Source organism: Danio aesculapii, chromosome 7 (assembly GCF_903798145.1).
Source record: "Danio aesculapii chromosome 7, fDanAes4.1, whole genome shotgun sequence".
Taxonomy (NCBI): Eukaryota; Metazoa; Chordata; class Actinopteri; order Cypriniformes; family Danionidae; genus Danio; species Danio aesculapii.
The window spans coordinates 62213316-62228600 of record NC_079441.1 but is presented as its reverse complement, the minus strand read 5'-3'; the positions used below and the strand labels follow the sequence as shown (position 1 = coordinate 62228600).

The 15285-nt window shown below is 36.8% G+C and overlaps 1 protein-coding gene across 3 annotated transcripts in view; it reads left to right on the top strand.

Annotated features, from left to right (window-relative positions):
• csnk1g1 (casein kinase 1, gamma 1) overlaps positions 1-12282 on the top strand; it is a 110868-nt gene extending 98586 nt beyond the window's left edge. For 2 of the 3 annotated variants that reach the window (XM_056462305.1, XM_056462303.1), the window contains 2 exons: positions 555-578; positions 8012-12282. In XM_056462305.1, coding sequence (XP_056318280.1) covers positions 555-578; positions 8012-8066 — 79 coding nt within the window. In that variant the 3' untranslated portion in view covers positions 8067-12282. The remainder of the gene's footprint in view (positions 1-554; positions 579-8011) is intronic. The other variant, XM_056462304.1, reaches the window with a different exon arrangement.
• The last annotated feature ends 3003 nt before the right edge of the window (positions 12283-15285 follow it).

The following is a 15285-nucleotide window of genomic DNA, read 5'->3' as shown; positions in this document are numbered from 1 at the left end:
AATGCTCTTTAGAAATACACACATTACATTACAAAAGCCTCACTACACAAACCGCTTTAAATTGGTTTATTGGGTTAGAAAACATGTAAACATGATTGGTAGAGTGCCAAAAGCAAAAGCCAGATGGAATGACACTCTTTCCGACGGCAGTGTGAACGCACGGTTATAGTCATACCAAATGATTAACAGAAACTCATTGATCAAACTGAAGCTAGTGTGCTAATAGACAGTGGGCTGGTGAGCTGAGGACGACACTACACTTCTCCAAACCACTTTTACTTTCTCTTTTATTCTACCATTCATTTTATTTTTATTTATTTGAAATAAATGGCCATCTGTTTAGCGATTTTACAAAGCACAGAGACATAAAATGCTTATATTAGTTGAAAGGTGAGCAGATGTTTTTCGATCTCCACTTTCCTCCTCTCTCCCTGTCTCTTTCTCTCTGTTTGTGTGTCTTCCTGTTGGTCTTTTGTCGCCGTCATTAGGTTTGTCTCATCGTCTCACCTCTGTGTAATAATCTCTGTCTTTTCTCTTTTCACACTCTTCTGTAGCTGCGTGAAAATGCTCAACCTGTGGTGAGTCCCTCTCTCCAGTCCACATCAAACCCAAGGGGAGTGGACCAGCCTAGACTGTGGCCATATAGATCGCGCTTTACACTAAAATCCGCTAACACAGTTTTAGGCTAATGCTATTCGTGGTCTGTTAAATTTAACAGGAAGAGGGAGGTCTGTTCGCTGAAAGTCTGAAATACACTTAAGGTGTGCTTACACGACAACAGTGTACTAAAAACTGAAACTTTTTGCTTTATTGTTATGTATAGACGACCGCAATATCAAATATCCCCAGTTCACGCAAACTTTCGAGAATGACGAACTTTGTACAATGCAATTTATAAAGAAACACTCGCACATGCACATATGTGACCCTGGATCACAAAACTATTCTGATGTTGCACAGGTATAAATTTGGCAATTGACAAAAGTACATTGTAAGAGTAAAAATGATAGATTTTTCCATTATGCCAACAATCATTCAAATATTAAAGGTGACCTATTATGCAAATTTTATAAGGAGTTTAAACACAGTTGTGTAGCAACAGTCTGTGAATATAACCAGCTTCTAGTGGAAATTTTTAAATTTATTTTATAACTTATAATAACACTTGATGAAAACAGTCTGCCGAATTACTTTGATTGACATTCTCCCGTTGTACGTGTCATCATTGGGGGAAAGCCCCGCCCATTACTGACGATCTTCCTCATTACCATAGGACGTTAGTTTTGTTTTTGAATCTGCCACTATGCTGACACATTAGCATTTGTAGCTCTCCCCAAAGGTTTCAAAGGGATTTAAAACATAATTTGTGAGGTATTTTGAGCTGAAACTTTAAAAACACACTCTAGGATATAGGTCTCAAACTCGATTCCTGGATGGCCCCAGCTCTGCATAGTTTTGCTCCAACCCTAATCAAGCACAGCTGATGCAACTAATCAAGGTGTTCAAGACTACTATGACCCGTTTCCACTCGCTTTTATGGCCGTTTCCACTGTCAAAAGGTACCTGAAAGCAAACCGTACTGTACCACTTTTTGGGTACCCTTTGCAAAGAATACCTAGCACAACAAAAGGGTACCAAAAGGTGGAGCAAGAAGCGAAACTGAATGCTATTGGTTTAGAGAAGCGTCACTAGTGCATACACAAGCCAGGAGAATGAAAACAAAGAAACCCCCATTTTTAAATACATTCGAGACATTATTTCGTAATACTATATCCATATAACAAGGTCGACCCGAGCTCAAACAAACCTTGTCGTCATCTTGATGAATGGCCACAATGCCAAGAAGAACAAAATTTGCTGTGTCCTGTTTTAATTTTTTGAGTTCGTCTAAAAGTGCGAGAGTTTCATTTACTTCAGAGAGTTCAAGATTGCTCAATGCGCGTCTATATTTGAAATACCAAACTTCTTGAGCTGATGATAATAACGTTCGCGTGATTATTGTAGTGCTTCTGACATCTGATCCTTTCAGAAACCGACAAATGTGAGAGTGAAGTTTGAAAAAAACAAAGGAGAAGCCCGAAAAAACAAAGGAGCAAATGATTCTTTCAGCAACCTAAACCATGAACAAACTGCCATGTTTAGCTATTATCATCGCCTTTTCGACAATTATGAACTCTAAATGACGGAATTACTCTCTAACAGAGGTCACATGTGCAGGTGAAGATTAAAGATGCAGGTGAGAGGTTTGCACTGACTGTGAGCTATATGTTGCGTGTTTTTGAAGCCAGATAAGGACTAAATGTATGCTGTGTGTAGTTTTTTCCTGTAATTGATAACATATCAGAGACTGTAAGGGTCTGTATGTGTTCATATATGTTGTATTTATTTATTTATTTATTTTATTAATTGCAGACGTTACAGTAGGCTATTCATTGATCTGCAGTTATAATCAAATCGTTCGTAGAAAGATTAGTGATGAACATTTATACACAAGTATTTATGTGTATAAAACCTTTGTTTTGTGAGAAGTGCTTATCATATGATATGCGAACGACCCATACAGCTTTACTTTGACATTTCCTCAAACGAGAATGACGTCGACCGAAACTTTGTCATACATGCAAGCCTGATGAAGTTGACCCGTACCGTACTGTACCACTCAGTGGAAACGGGCCACTAGAGACTATTAAGCAAATGTGTGTTAGAGCCAGTTGGAGCTAAACTATGAAGAGCTGCGGCCCTCCAGGAATTGAGTTTGAGACCCTTGCTATTAGGGCATCAGAAACAGTCTTATTTTTATTTTTTATGTAAGGTGTATTTATTTTAGGGCATAATAGGTCCCCTTTAAGTAAGCATCATGTCCCATTCAATTTCCAATTATAAATAAATAAAACAAAAATTTTGATGAGTAATGTGCTTTGCTATGAACTTAATTTGGACAATTGTACACTTAAAAAAAATGGCGTTTGCTCTTTGTTCAAACTACTGTAAAATATGCTGAAACAACACAATTCTTGTTTTTTTTTGTGTTTTTTTGCGGGACAACTTAATCATTTTATTTTTAATTCACTTAAATTTGTAAATTTAATGTTAACTTAATCCCTTCATGTTGTTCCAACACAAATCACTTGTGTGGAATCCAGCATTTTTCACAGTGTAAAGGTGATTTTTCTCAGTATTTAGATTTTTTTGAACAATCAGATTCCAGATTTTCAAATATTTTAATCTCTGCTAAATATCGTCATATAATAACAAAATATACATCAACAGAAAGCTTATTTATTCAGATTATATGTGTTTTATAAATCTCAAATTCAAAAAATTGGCACTTATGACTGGTTTTATGGTCCTTGGTCATATATGGTTCTGTATTCCATCATTGATGTTTTGGATGTAAAGTTATCGCGTATAACTATAGACTGAATGAGTAATAAGGATGAACATGATGCCAGCATTTTTACAACATTGTCATTAATTTTCCTTCGGATTAGTTCTTTATTTATCAGGGGTCACCAGAGCTGAGTGAACCGCCAACTATTCCGGCATATGTTTTACACAGCAAATCCCTTTCCAGCCACAGCCCAGTACCGGGAAATGTCGGCATCATGTTCATCCATATTACTCGTTCAGTCTATAGTTATGCGTGAAAATTAGACATGGTCATTTTTAAAACTTCACAATTGTTTTTGGAAAAAGTGGTTTCAAAATGTTTTCAATGCATCAAAACCAGTTTTTCAAAAATAGATTGAAGTTTTAAAATCCGAACAAAACACAAAGTCTGTAGTAGAAAATGGTGTTGCGTAAAAACCCTATAAAGTTGACTGATTTAGCTTGATTATAGAAAGCTAACGATAAAACAAGGTTTCTAATTGCGCATATACAGTGTCATGCAGAAGTATGCAGACCCTTATCTAAGTCTTATATTTTAGTTTACAGCATTATTATATATTTAATGATTCACTTGCGCAGTCAGATTTGATTCTAGTTTGTTTTTGCAAAGGATCAGCCAGGTTTCAGTTTTAATTGACAGCATGTTTCTTTATTTTCCGTTTATGTGTACTTAACAGTGTAAGATAAAGTTTTTCGTAATTTTTTTCCACATTTATTACTACTATCTATATTAGCTTTTTTTGGGTTTAACGTGGTCATATTATGCATATTACAGTAGCATAAACAGCGTTTCATTATATGTGGTATTCATGTTTTTATCTGATTGATTTGCAATCGAACCTGATTTAGTTCTTAACTTTGATTCATTTATTAAAATTGCACACCTCAAATGTTAGGGTATTTTCATAATAATTCTATGAATTTTGATAATTTAATAATTGTGAATGTTTTTGTTTACGTTTATTATATATGAAAAGATCATCCTGAAAAACAAGATTTGAATTACTCTGGATTGCGTATTTATTGTTACATTATTAAAATGGTAATGCTATGTTAGGGTTTTTGTGAGACAAATTGCCCTTACACAAATAATACAAACTATAACGAGTTAAGGGTCTGCATGTTTTTGCATTGCACTATACATTCAGTTCGACCCCCGATTAATACCCAAATAATAAATCCAGCAGCCGCTTGTGACGGATATCGGCAGATTTACAGGCGACATCCTTCAGAGACATGTTTAGTGAAGTCCATCACTTTTCAATGTGTCAGTCTGGAGCTGTTCTCTTCCACTGCATGTGCCTTGTTTTTTCCTGACCCATTCTGTTGTGTTGTTGCTGTTTAACATTCTGTCGTCAATGCTTTTAGCGAAAAATTTTAAGTTTCTTTTTGTATTAACTTTGAGCAGCTGTCATTCATATATGCAGCATTTAGGTTGGTAACAATATGCTAATGCATTCCCCCAATAAAACAGCGCTGGCAATATTTAGCATAACTCAAATACAGTACTGCTCAAAAGTCTTAGGCCACTAGTATTTTAACCCCCTAACCCCCCAAAAAAAGGTTTAAAGTCAATTATTTCTGTATTTTTTCTGTAGCATGTCAGTTTGAAGTATCAATTTACATTTGCAAACATTTATTTTTGTCATTAGTTGTAATTAAACAGCTAGATTATTATCTGCACAAGGAGTCTAGTGATGGGAAGTTTGGATCATTTTACTGACTCGGACCTTTAAGTCTCATTCAGCGAGGTGAATGAATTTTTTTTTGAGTCATTTCGTTCAATTTGCCAAAATATTAGTAAAATGTTACGAGTTGCTTTCAAACGCATCTACAACTACACCAAATGTTGATCACACTACAAACAAGTCATAACTAGAATGCTATAAGAAAGAGAAAATAATCATTCGTTGTTTGCCTGGTCTTCTGTCTATGATAATGTCAGCTCACCTCTTCTAAATGGTCTTCAAATTTGAGTGGTTCGTTCACGTCACACTGACAGTCCCATATAAGGTTAACCAAAGCACAGTCTGAGCCGAAACGAGCCATGATTATTTCACCTTTCTGGTGTTTGAGTCGTTCGTTCATCACGTGACAGCATGTAAAGAGAGATGACTCAAACTCGAGGACTCAGGAAATGAACGATCAAGTCTTTTTCTGTCTCTAAATGCATATGATTGGCTTCTGTCTTTTACGTGATGAGCGAATGAGTCAAACAGAGGACTCGAGAGATGATCAGATTAAATAGTTTTCGGGCTCTAAATTCATATGATTGACTTCTGTTTTTCACCTGATGAAAGAGCGACTCAAACCAAAGTCCGTTTAAGGCATGTCATTTCACGTGGCTGCCATCTTTAAAACGCCTCTCAGGAAGTATGCTCGAGTATTCTGTCTGAATGCCCGAATCAAATTCTCCATCAAATTTTCCAAAACTGCTTGCCAAGCTTATGCTTAAATGTCATATTAGGAATCACCAATGAAATTAAACAACATCTGTGTCTTTTAGTTTAATTTCTAAACGTTATAATCACACAAAATCAGCAAAAACTCATATATGGTCCAAGCCCCTCCACTGGAGATTTATCAACCTATATCGATGGCTGATTGGCTGCTGTACTAGAAGGCGGGGCTTCATTCGCCATGTTGACCATTACACTTTTCCCCATTCAAAACTATACGAGTGATATGTCTTGTGTATTCTATAGTCTTGACTCACACCGAGGACTCTTTCTCTGGTTCTAAATGCATATGTATGGCTTCTTTGTTTCACATGATGAACGAATGACTTAAACTGAGGACTCGAGAGTTGAACGGATCAAATCTTTTTTCGGCTCTGACTGCATATGATTGGCTTCCGTCTTTCACATGATGAACGAATGACCCAAACACGATAGAGGACTTGAAAAAGGAACTAATTTTCTACTCCACCTGCACAAATGTGCGCATGCACAAATGAACGAATCATGAACAACCCATCACTAAAAGAGTCTGCCAACAGCCAATGCTCCACACAGAGATCTGTTCTGATAATCCTCCAGTTTGTCTGGAATGACATGAGCAAACTGAAACGAGCTAAATTCAGAAGATCTTTGACAACATCTTGAAGATGCTTAAAAAAACCTACAGTACTGTTCAAAGATTTAGGCACTTGCTGTAAAATGAGGATGCTTTCAAAAATAATGCATAAATAAATTTTATTTATCAATTAACTTGCAGTTGAAGTCAGAATTATTAGCACCCCTGAATTATTAGCCCCCCTGTTTATTTTTTCCACAATTTCTGTTCAACGGAGAGATTTTTCTTTTCAACACATTTCTAATTATAAAAGTTTTAATAACTTATTTCTAATAACTGTTTAATTTTATCTTTGCCATGATGACAGTAAATAATATTTGACTAGATATTTTTCAAGACACTTCTACACAGCTTAAAGTGAAATTTAAAGGCTTAACTAGGTTAATAAGGTTAACTAGGCAGGTTAGGGTAATTAGGCAAGTTACTGTATAACGATGGTTTGTTCTGTAGACTATCGAAAAATATATATAGCTTAAAGAGGCTAATAATTTTGACCATAAAAAATTAAAAACTGCTTTTATTCTTGCCAAAATAAAACAAATAAGTCTTTCTCCAGAAGAAAAAATATTATCAGACATACTGTGATATTGTCTTTGCTCTGTTAAACATCATTTGGTAAATAATAAAAAAAGAAAAAGTTCAAAGGGGGGCTAATATTTCTGACTTCAACTGTATATGTCCTAAATCAGTTCAACATTTGGTAGGACCACACTTTGTCAAAGCTTTTCTGGTAGGTTTTTTTAAAGCATCTTTGAGATGTTGCCAAAGATCTCCTAGATTTAGTTTGTCTCAGTTTGTTTGTGTCATTCCAGACAGACTGGATGATGAACAGATCAGATCTCTGTGTGGAGCACTGGCTGTTGTCAGACTAATCTGAGTGTATAGTTGCAGTTAATGACAAAGTAATATTTGGAAATGTGAATTGATATTTCAAACTGACATGCAACAGAAAAACAACCTGCTTTAAACCTTTTTTTTTTTTTTTATAGTAGTGACCTTCTACCAGGGGTGTCCAAATTCAGTCCTGGAGAACCAGTGTCTGGCAGATTTTAGCTCCAACATGCCTCAACACAAATGCAAGAACGTTTCAAGAAAGCCTAGTAAAGGGGTGCCCCAAACTCTGTCCTGGAGGGCCGGTGTCCTTCAAAGTTTAGTTCCAAATGCAATCAGACACACCTGGGCTAGCTAATCAAGCTCTTACTAGGCTTTCTAGAAACATCCGTGCAGGTGTGTTGAGGCATGTTGAAGCTCAAATCTGCAGGGCACTGGCCCTCCAGGACCGAGTTTGGGCACCCCTGGCCTAGTAAGAGCTTGATTAGCTAGCTGAGGTGTGTCTGATTGGGGTTGGAACTAAACTATTGAGAACACCGTCCCTTCAGGACCAAGTTTAAGCACCTCAGCTTTACACAGTACTGTATATACTTGATGTTTAAGATTAAATAAAGCAGCTACATACTGACGGCGCATGTGTAGGAGCTAGAGAAGAATCAGCCAATCAGGAGCTTCTCTAAACATGACTGACGTTTACCCATGTGCTTGTCCTCAGGTGCTGCTGTTTCTTCAAGAGGAAGAGGAAGAAGAACACGCCACGCCACAAATGAACCTCCGGCCTCTCAGCGCAGTCCGTTTCCTTTGGTTGTTTTTAGAGCGTTCAAATAAAGAAATTTTACAAGACTACGACGGCAGGCGTCCCCCAAACCAGTAGGGGGAGCGTAGTGTATGAAAACGAAAGAGAGGCACGCGCACCGTTGTCTCTGTGGGGATTGTCTTTTGTTTGTTTCTTTATTTTTGTTTTTTCTTCCACGTCTTAATTTAGGCAGCGACGGGTCTCGTCCTAGAACTGTCTCTCGGATCTTCACCCCCCAAACCTAAGGATCTCCAAGCACTGGAACAGCACCGCACTTGATTTGCTGTTTTGCTTTTTTTTTTTTTTTTTTTGCGTTCACCTCGCCCTCGGCAGTGAAGAAAGTCTCCGAATGTGTCCTCTTCCTCCATGACTGACGCGGTTGTGTGATATGGCGGGAGGAAGAGAGACAAATTCAGCCACACCAGTGCTCGAACTGCGGACCTTTTTTCCTCTAGCACCTCGTGGGCCCGCTTTTTTTTCGCACGAAACGAGACGCTGACTTACTTTTATTTCACGTACCCCCCCATTTTTAAAATGTTTGTGTATTTGTTGGTTCTCACGCTGCCAGGATGTGGTGGAAGCCTTAGACTATGACTAGCCGATTTCTTCGTCGTATCTATCGAAGTGATTTAACGTACACGGGCAAAGCGCAAACACAAATAACTGTCGTACCGATCGCTAGCTGGCCTTTAAACGTGAACTTGTGTGACAGTGTGACATAAGCAGCTGTTTCCAGTGGACGGCACTCGCCACGCACCGCCGATGCTCCACTGACTAGTATTTAAAGCTGCTTGTTCTAAAGCACTCCTCCCACTTAACAACCCACCAGCCAGTCATGCTGCTTTCTTCTCCTCTTACGATATATTGTATCGCTTTTGACGTACAGCTGGCTGCTTTTCTATTGGCTGAGGTGGCCAGTACGACTTTCCTTCTGCGCTTTTTGTATCTTTCTGTCCATGTAGTCACTTATTATTCCCACGACCAGTTCCTGATAGGTGTTGTTTTTCTTTTCATGCCTGCTAGTTATTCAGGACGAGAGTACGTATGTGCGAAATAAACACGAAAGATGTCGCAAATGATGTATCAATTGGCCAGCTGTTGTTTTCTTGTTGACGTCGGTGTGATGAGGTGGATTTTGGGAGGATGCAGACTTGTGGTAGTGACTGCCACCGCGAAACATCTCGTTCTTAATGCCTTAACACACTACTCGGCGATATCCACCCTTGTGGGCTTCCACAATAGGACATTACGAAGTTCCTCCCATGCCTTCATATTCATGCTGAACAGATACGCGTCTCGTTCCCAAATCGAAACGGGTGTAACCGTTGGCAGACCCATTGAAACGGGCCATTTGTAAATGCTCATGGGATTATTATTATTATTATTATTATTATTGTGGCCATAAGCGGTTCTGACACGGGCCAGCCTTTGATCTCTTGCATGGATGAGGCGGTCCTTTCCTGAGCGCAATCTATAAGGACAGGAATTACGTAAAATGGGGTTATATGCGAAACGATTATGTAGTTCTGTTGTCGTCGTTGTTTTTTTTTTGTTTTGTTTTTTTATCGCTAATCTAAGTTGTGACGTTGCCTTGCTCATCTTTTGCGTTTCACCTGTTCACAGCATTAAACCCATGTGTTTTATTTTTGTGTGATCTTTCTAATGTATAGTAAATGTGAATTAATGTAAGATAAATTATATAACTATTTTATTTTGATCACCGTACAAAACGTTGAGAGAGAAGCCATAGGAGTGTGTGACTGCACTAAAGTTTCGTTTAGGCCCTTGTTTACTTCAGCCTGCACGTTACTGTATTCCGCTGACCTCTGAACTCGTCTTTCATAAGGAACAGAGGCTGTTTGAAGAATCGACCATGCCTAGTTTTATTTTGGTAATCATTCTTGAGGGCTTTCGGATGACATGCTTTGAATGTTCCTTTAATAACAGTGGACCGCGTTGGACCAAATGGGCACAAATTCTTCGTTAGCATGATTCCACCTCTTAACTCGTCCACTAGTTTATACATGTAAATAGTAACTTGTTAAGCTCTGACTGACCCATTCCGTTTTGGATCCACCTTGTGGAACTATGTAGGGATGAGTGTTGTGTTTAAATACGGCATCTCCAGTTAGCGGTTATTGGAGAATCAACCAATGCATATGAAACTTTCCAATGTGATGATGGTTGGCTATTTAATGGATTTTCCTTCTGCTTTTCCACTGTGATGCAGGTCACTTTGGGTCTAAATTATTCTGTGAAAAGTACTTGAATGATACTCGTGGAACTCCGCCTCTCGCAAGCGCGTCGAGGTGGCTTTTTTATTTAACGTTCTTCTCTTAACAATATGTATTATGTGCCTCGCTAGAGTTGGAAGACAATTTAGTATTTCTGGATGTGCACTGCTTGCTATCGCCAGGTGCGTCTGGCTTTCTGGAGAATTGCAGGATAACTCCTTTAACCCCTTAATTCATATTGACTCCAAAGTCAAAGTGGGAGCCCTTGGCTCGTTACGGAGCCACTTGGAATTGCATTTTTTGTTTGTTCGGATAAAAGCGGAATGTGAAATTAGCTTTGGATTTATGGACTCTGCGGATGTACTTTGGGATTATGAGCAGATGTAAATTAAGGCGCCATCTGCTGGTAGACTCGTCCATTTAAGACACTACATTAGACACTGAAATCATTCTCTATGCTATTCAAAATGGTTTGATTCGAGATGGCTAGAACAGACATTATTTCTGGAATCTTGGTTAATTCGATCAATCGTAATGACTACTGGCTCTCTTGTCAACTGCAAGGTGATGACGTCAAATCATCTTTCATCTTTAAGTTCGCCGTTTTTTGTGTTTTTTTAAAGATTGTGTCATTTGTTTTTGTGATTTTTGTTTTAATAAAGATGGTATTTCCATACAGTTATGAGGTTTAAATATACCACGGTTCCATTTCTAGTTGGTTTCCCCAAAGTTGAAGTAATTCGGGATGCATTCTGGGTCATTCGGAGGGGTGTTTGTGCACCATTCCAATTTCTTTTGAATTGCCTTTGCTTTTTTTTTATTTAATATATATATATATATATATATATATATATATATATATATATATATATATATATATATATATATAAATAAATAATGGTTCTGGTCACTTTACTGTGCTGCAGATTTAAATGCAGAGAGGTAAATAAGAGTTATTCTCCTACTAAAGTTGAAGTTAGTGACATTAATGCAGATTTTATGTGCATGGCTTTTGATTCCGAAAGCAATGGGAACTACTTGTAAATGGGGCACTGAAGAACATTGTGGGCATGAAGTTGATACACTGTTATTCTGTGGCTGCATAATGCCTTAAACATGCTACTGCAAGTCTGACCCCTCTGTACGCTTGAGTTCAGCAGGTAAATGTCCACTATTTTGCCGCTGTATACTGTATTACCCTTCCATTGTCTGCTACATAGCTCCCCCCCCCCTCGATCTTTGAAAACAATTGTAATCATTCCTGTCTCAAGATTTTAGTTAATTTGGGAACATGTTGAACTTTTTTTTTTTTTTTGTTGGTGTTGCTTTTTTTTTAATGAACAGACCAATCTGGTTAAACTGCTCTTTTTTTTTAATGACCTCGGAATGATTATATTACAAGAGTCTGGTAGGAAAGCACTGCAATATTCCTCTTTTTTCACGTTTTTTGTAGTGTTCGTTTCTGTAAGGATGTTTCAGTACTTCAGGCTTATTAAAAACTAAATTGTACAGTTCTGCAAGAGTCATTCTCTTGTTCTGGTCATACTTACAAGAAAAAATACTTTAAATTTCATTGTATTATGAATTTATTGTGTTGAAATATGAATGTTGCTTCAACGTACTTCGATGATTTTACTTTGTCAAGGGCTTCAACTGTGATGGACCCATTTTGTTTCTCTCTTCTCTTCTCTTCTCTTCTCTTCTCTTCTCTTTTCTTCTCTTCTCTCTCTCTCTCTCTCTCTCTCTCTCAATCTCTAAATATATTTTGTTTTTAATTTGCAGAAAGATTAAGGCGTTAATCTTGATCTTATTTAAAATGCCTATTTTCCTGAGGAGTCATATAAAATTCCATACATAACCTTTCAAATTAAATTTTTATTCCCTCCACTCTTAAAGGGAAACTCAAGTTTGCACCCTTTTTTATGTAAAATAAAAGAAAATGTCTCTTAAACTCTGGGTGAGTGTGTCTGTCTTTTTTAGAGGCTCATACTGTGTGACATATCTCTCTCTCTCTCTCTCTCTCTCTCTCTCTCTCTCTTTCTCTCTTTCTCTCTTTCTCTCTCTCTCTCTCTCTCTCTCTCTCTCTCTCTCTCTCTCTCTCTCTATATATATATATATATATATATATATATATATATATATATATAATATGTAGATATGTATATATATGTGTATGTATATATATATGTATATATGGATGGATGGATATAAACAAATTTAAATAACCCTTAATTGTTTTATGACACAACTGAATTTAGTAGACCATGTAGATAGATATGGATAAACCAATTCAATAAACCCCAAATTATTTTAAGACACAACTACATATAAAATGTATGGTCTACTAAACTCAGTTGTTTGTGTCATTAAATAATTTGGGGTTCATTGAAATTGTTATACTTTAAGCAGCTCTTTTTGAAGTATGACTGCGTTTCACTACTGAGTTATATAAATGAACAACATCCTATGAGATTAGTTTGGGATTTGGTGCTGTTGTAATTACATGAAAATGTTGTAATGTGTAAAAGGGGAAAGTAACTCAGTGTTATAAATGGACAGGTGATAAACAATGCCTTTAAAAGTCTGATTAAAAGAAAAAAAAACTTTCAAAATTTAGAGCATAATGCCCTATAAAATCATAAACGTGTGTGTGTGTGTGTGTGTGTGTGTGTGTGTGTGTGTGTGTGTGTGTGTGTGTGTGTGTGTGTGTGTAGAATGTGTTTTAAAATGAGCCACTTGTTAAATATTTGGCTTATTTTATATAACATTGCGTGAGTTAGGGTAAATATTGGTGCTGAAAATCCTTGAAATTGAATACTTGAATTTTAATATATTTTTTCAAGGTTTTAAAAGTTCTTAGATTTTGGATAAAATGCATGAAAATGTAAACTTGTTGCTTTAATAATGATTCGTTTATATAATTAGTTAATAATAAATTATGGTTATAATTCAATATTTAAATACAATATTAATAAAGAGGGTAAAAAAGTATTTCGACGTTGGTCTTGTGACAAACAAACCAAATAAACATCTAATAGGCTGTGATGAATGTATATCATGTACATCAAAAATATGCATCATTCTGTGGGGATGTTTTTCAGCAGCAGGAACTGGAAGACTAGTCAGGATAGAAGGAAAGATGAATGAAAACCTGCTTCAGAGTGCTCTTGACCTCAGACTGGAGCGACGGTTCATCTTCCAGCAGGTCAGTGACCCAAAGCACACCGCCAAAATATCAATGGAGTGGCTTCACAACAACTCGATGAATGTCCTTGAGTGGCCCAGCCAGAGCCAAGAACCAAATCCTATTAAACATCTCTGGAGAGATCTAAAAATGGCTGTACACCATCGCTTCCCATCCAACCTGATAGAGCTTGAGAGGTACTGCAAAGAGGAATAGGCCAAAATTCCCAAAGACAGGTGTGCTAAGCTTGTGGCATCATATTCAAAGCGACTTGAGGCTGTAGTTGCTGCCAAAGGTGCATCAACAAAGTATTGAGCAAAGGCTATGAATACGTACATGTGATTTTCAGGGTTTTTCATTTTTTATAAATTTACAACAACTTCAAAAAAATCTTTTTTCACATTGTCATTATGGGGTATTGTGTGTAGTATTTTGAGGAAATAAATTAACTTAAACCATTTTGGAATAAGGCTGTAGCATAAAAAATTTGGAAAAGTGAAGCGCTATGAATACTTTCCGGATGCACTGTAGATATAGGTCATTATCACTATAAAGTGCCTTTGAGATGTCAGAATTTAAAAAAAAAAGTTTGAGATTTTTTATTTAACCACATAGTTATATTAATTAGACCCAGTGTAAGAAATGAATGTTGGTCAAGCTTCTGCACTTTTCACAAATAATCTGAGAGCTGAAAATCAGTAAACAAACCTCACATTGTGTCAACCCTGTCATGAACAAATTCAAAGTAGTATAAGTATATTTTCTTTGCAGTGTGATTACAAAATGTATATTTTCAGAAAGCTAATGTGTCCCTGAACTTTCATCCTCATTGGCAACATCCACATCTCCAGGGTCAAAGTTATTTTTCAGTAGGTTCTTTTTAGGAACAATGTCAGGTCGGTGGCTCCTCCCTTCATTCCCCTAGGACCCATGTTTTGCCCATTTTCTAAGATAGATAGATAGATAGATATATAGACAGACAGACAGACAGACAAACAAACCCACACACACAAACATATATACACACAAATATATATCATTCATTTATCTGGGGGGTTCAGCTGACTGTATCCATGACAACAGTTTTACCTTATGTCAACCTGCCAACAGGTAGTTTGCTGTCCGACCGGCGATCAAAATGATTTCTGAGGTAACAAAAAAACACATTAGCATCAATTATAAGCAGTAAATGATAAAAATATAATTAATATAGCCATTTTTTAAATTAAGTTTTGATATAGGCGCCGGCGGTAGTAGGCCTGGGTATATTACGTTAGCAATATACTAGTATTGTTAACGTGATCTCGGCTTTAAAAGTAAAAAAAGCATTTGTTTTGGTGTTTCAAAGCAATTTACTGATTTAACGTTAAAACTACAAATTGCAATCGTTGCTCGCTTTAAAAAAATAAATAAATAAAACCCAAGATCTAAAATATTTAGTTAATCTTTCGAACAATATTACCTGGCCCTTATTGGTTAATTAAGAAATTACACAAGATGTCTTGCTGAGGTTATAAATAATTTTATTTTCATAAAAGTTGATCATTTAGTTGAAAGGTTGAACATTTAGCTCGCTTAGAGGGAAGCTAATGTAAAAAGTGTCTCACTTTACCCCACTCTCCCCTACATCAGAGGGTTTCTTAAAGGGGCATTTACCACACCATGACAGGGTGGACAGCAATTTGAAGGACACGTACAAAATTATTAATAATATTATGAAAACAGAATAAAACAGATCAAAATGACTTATTTTATCATCTTTTTAAAGACAAAAA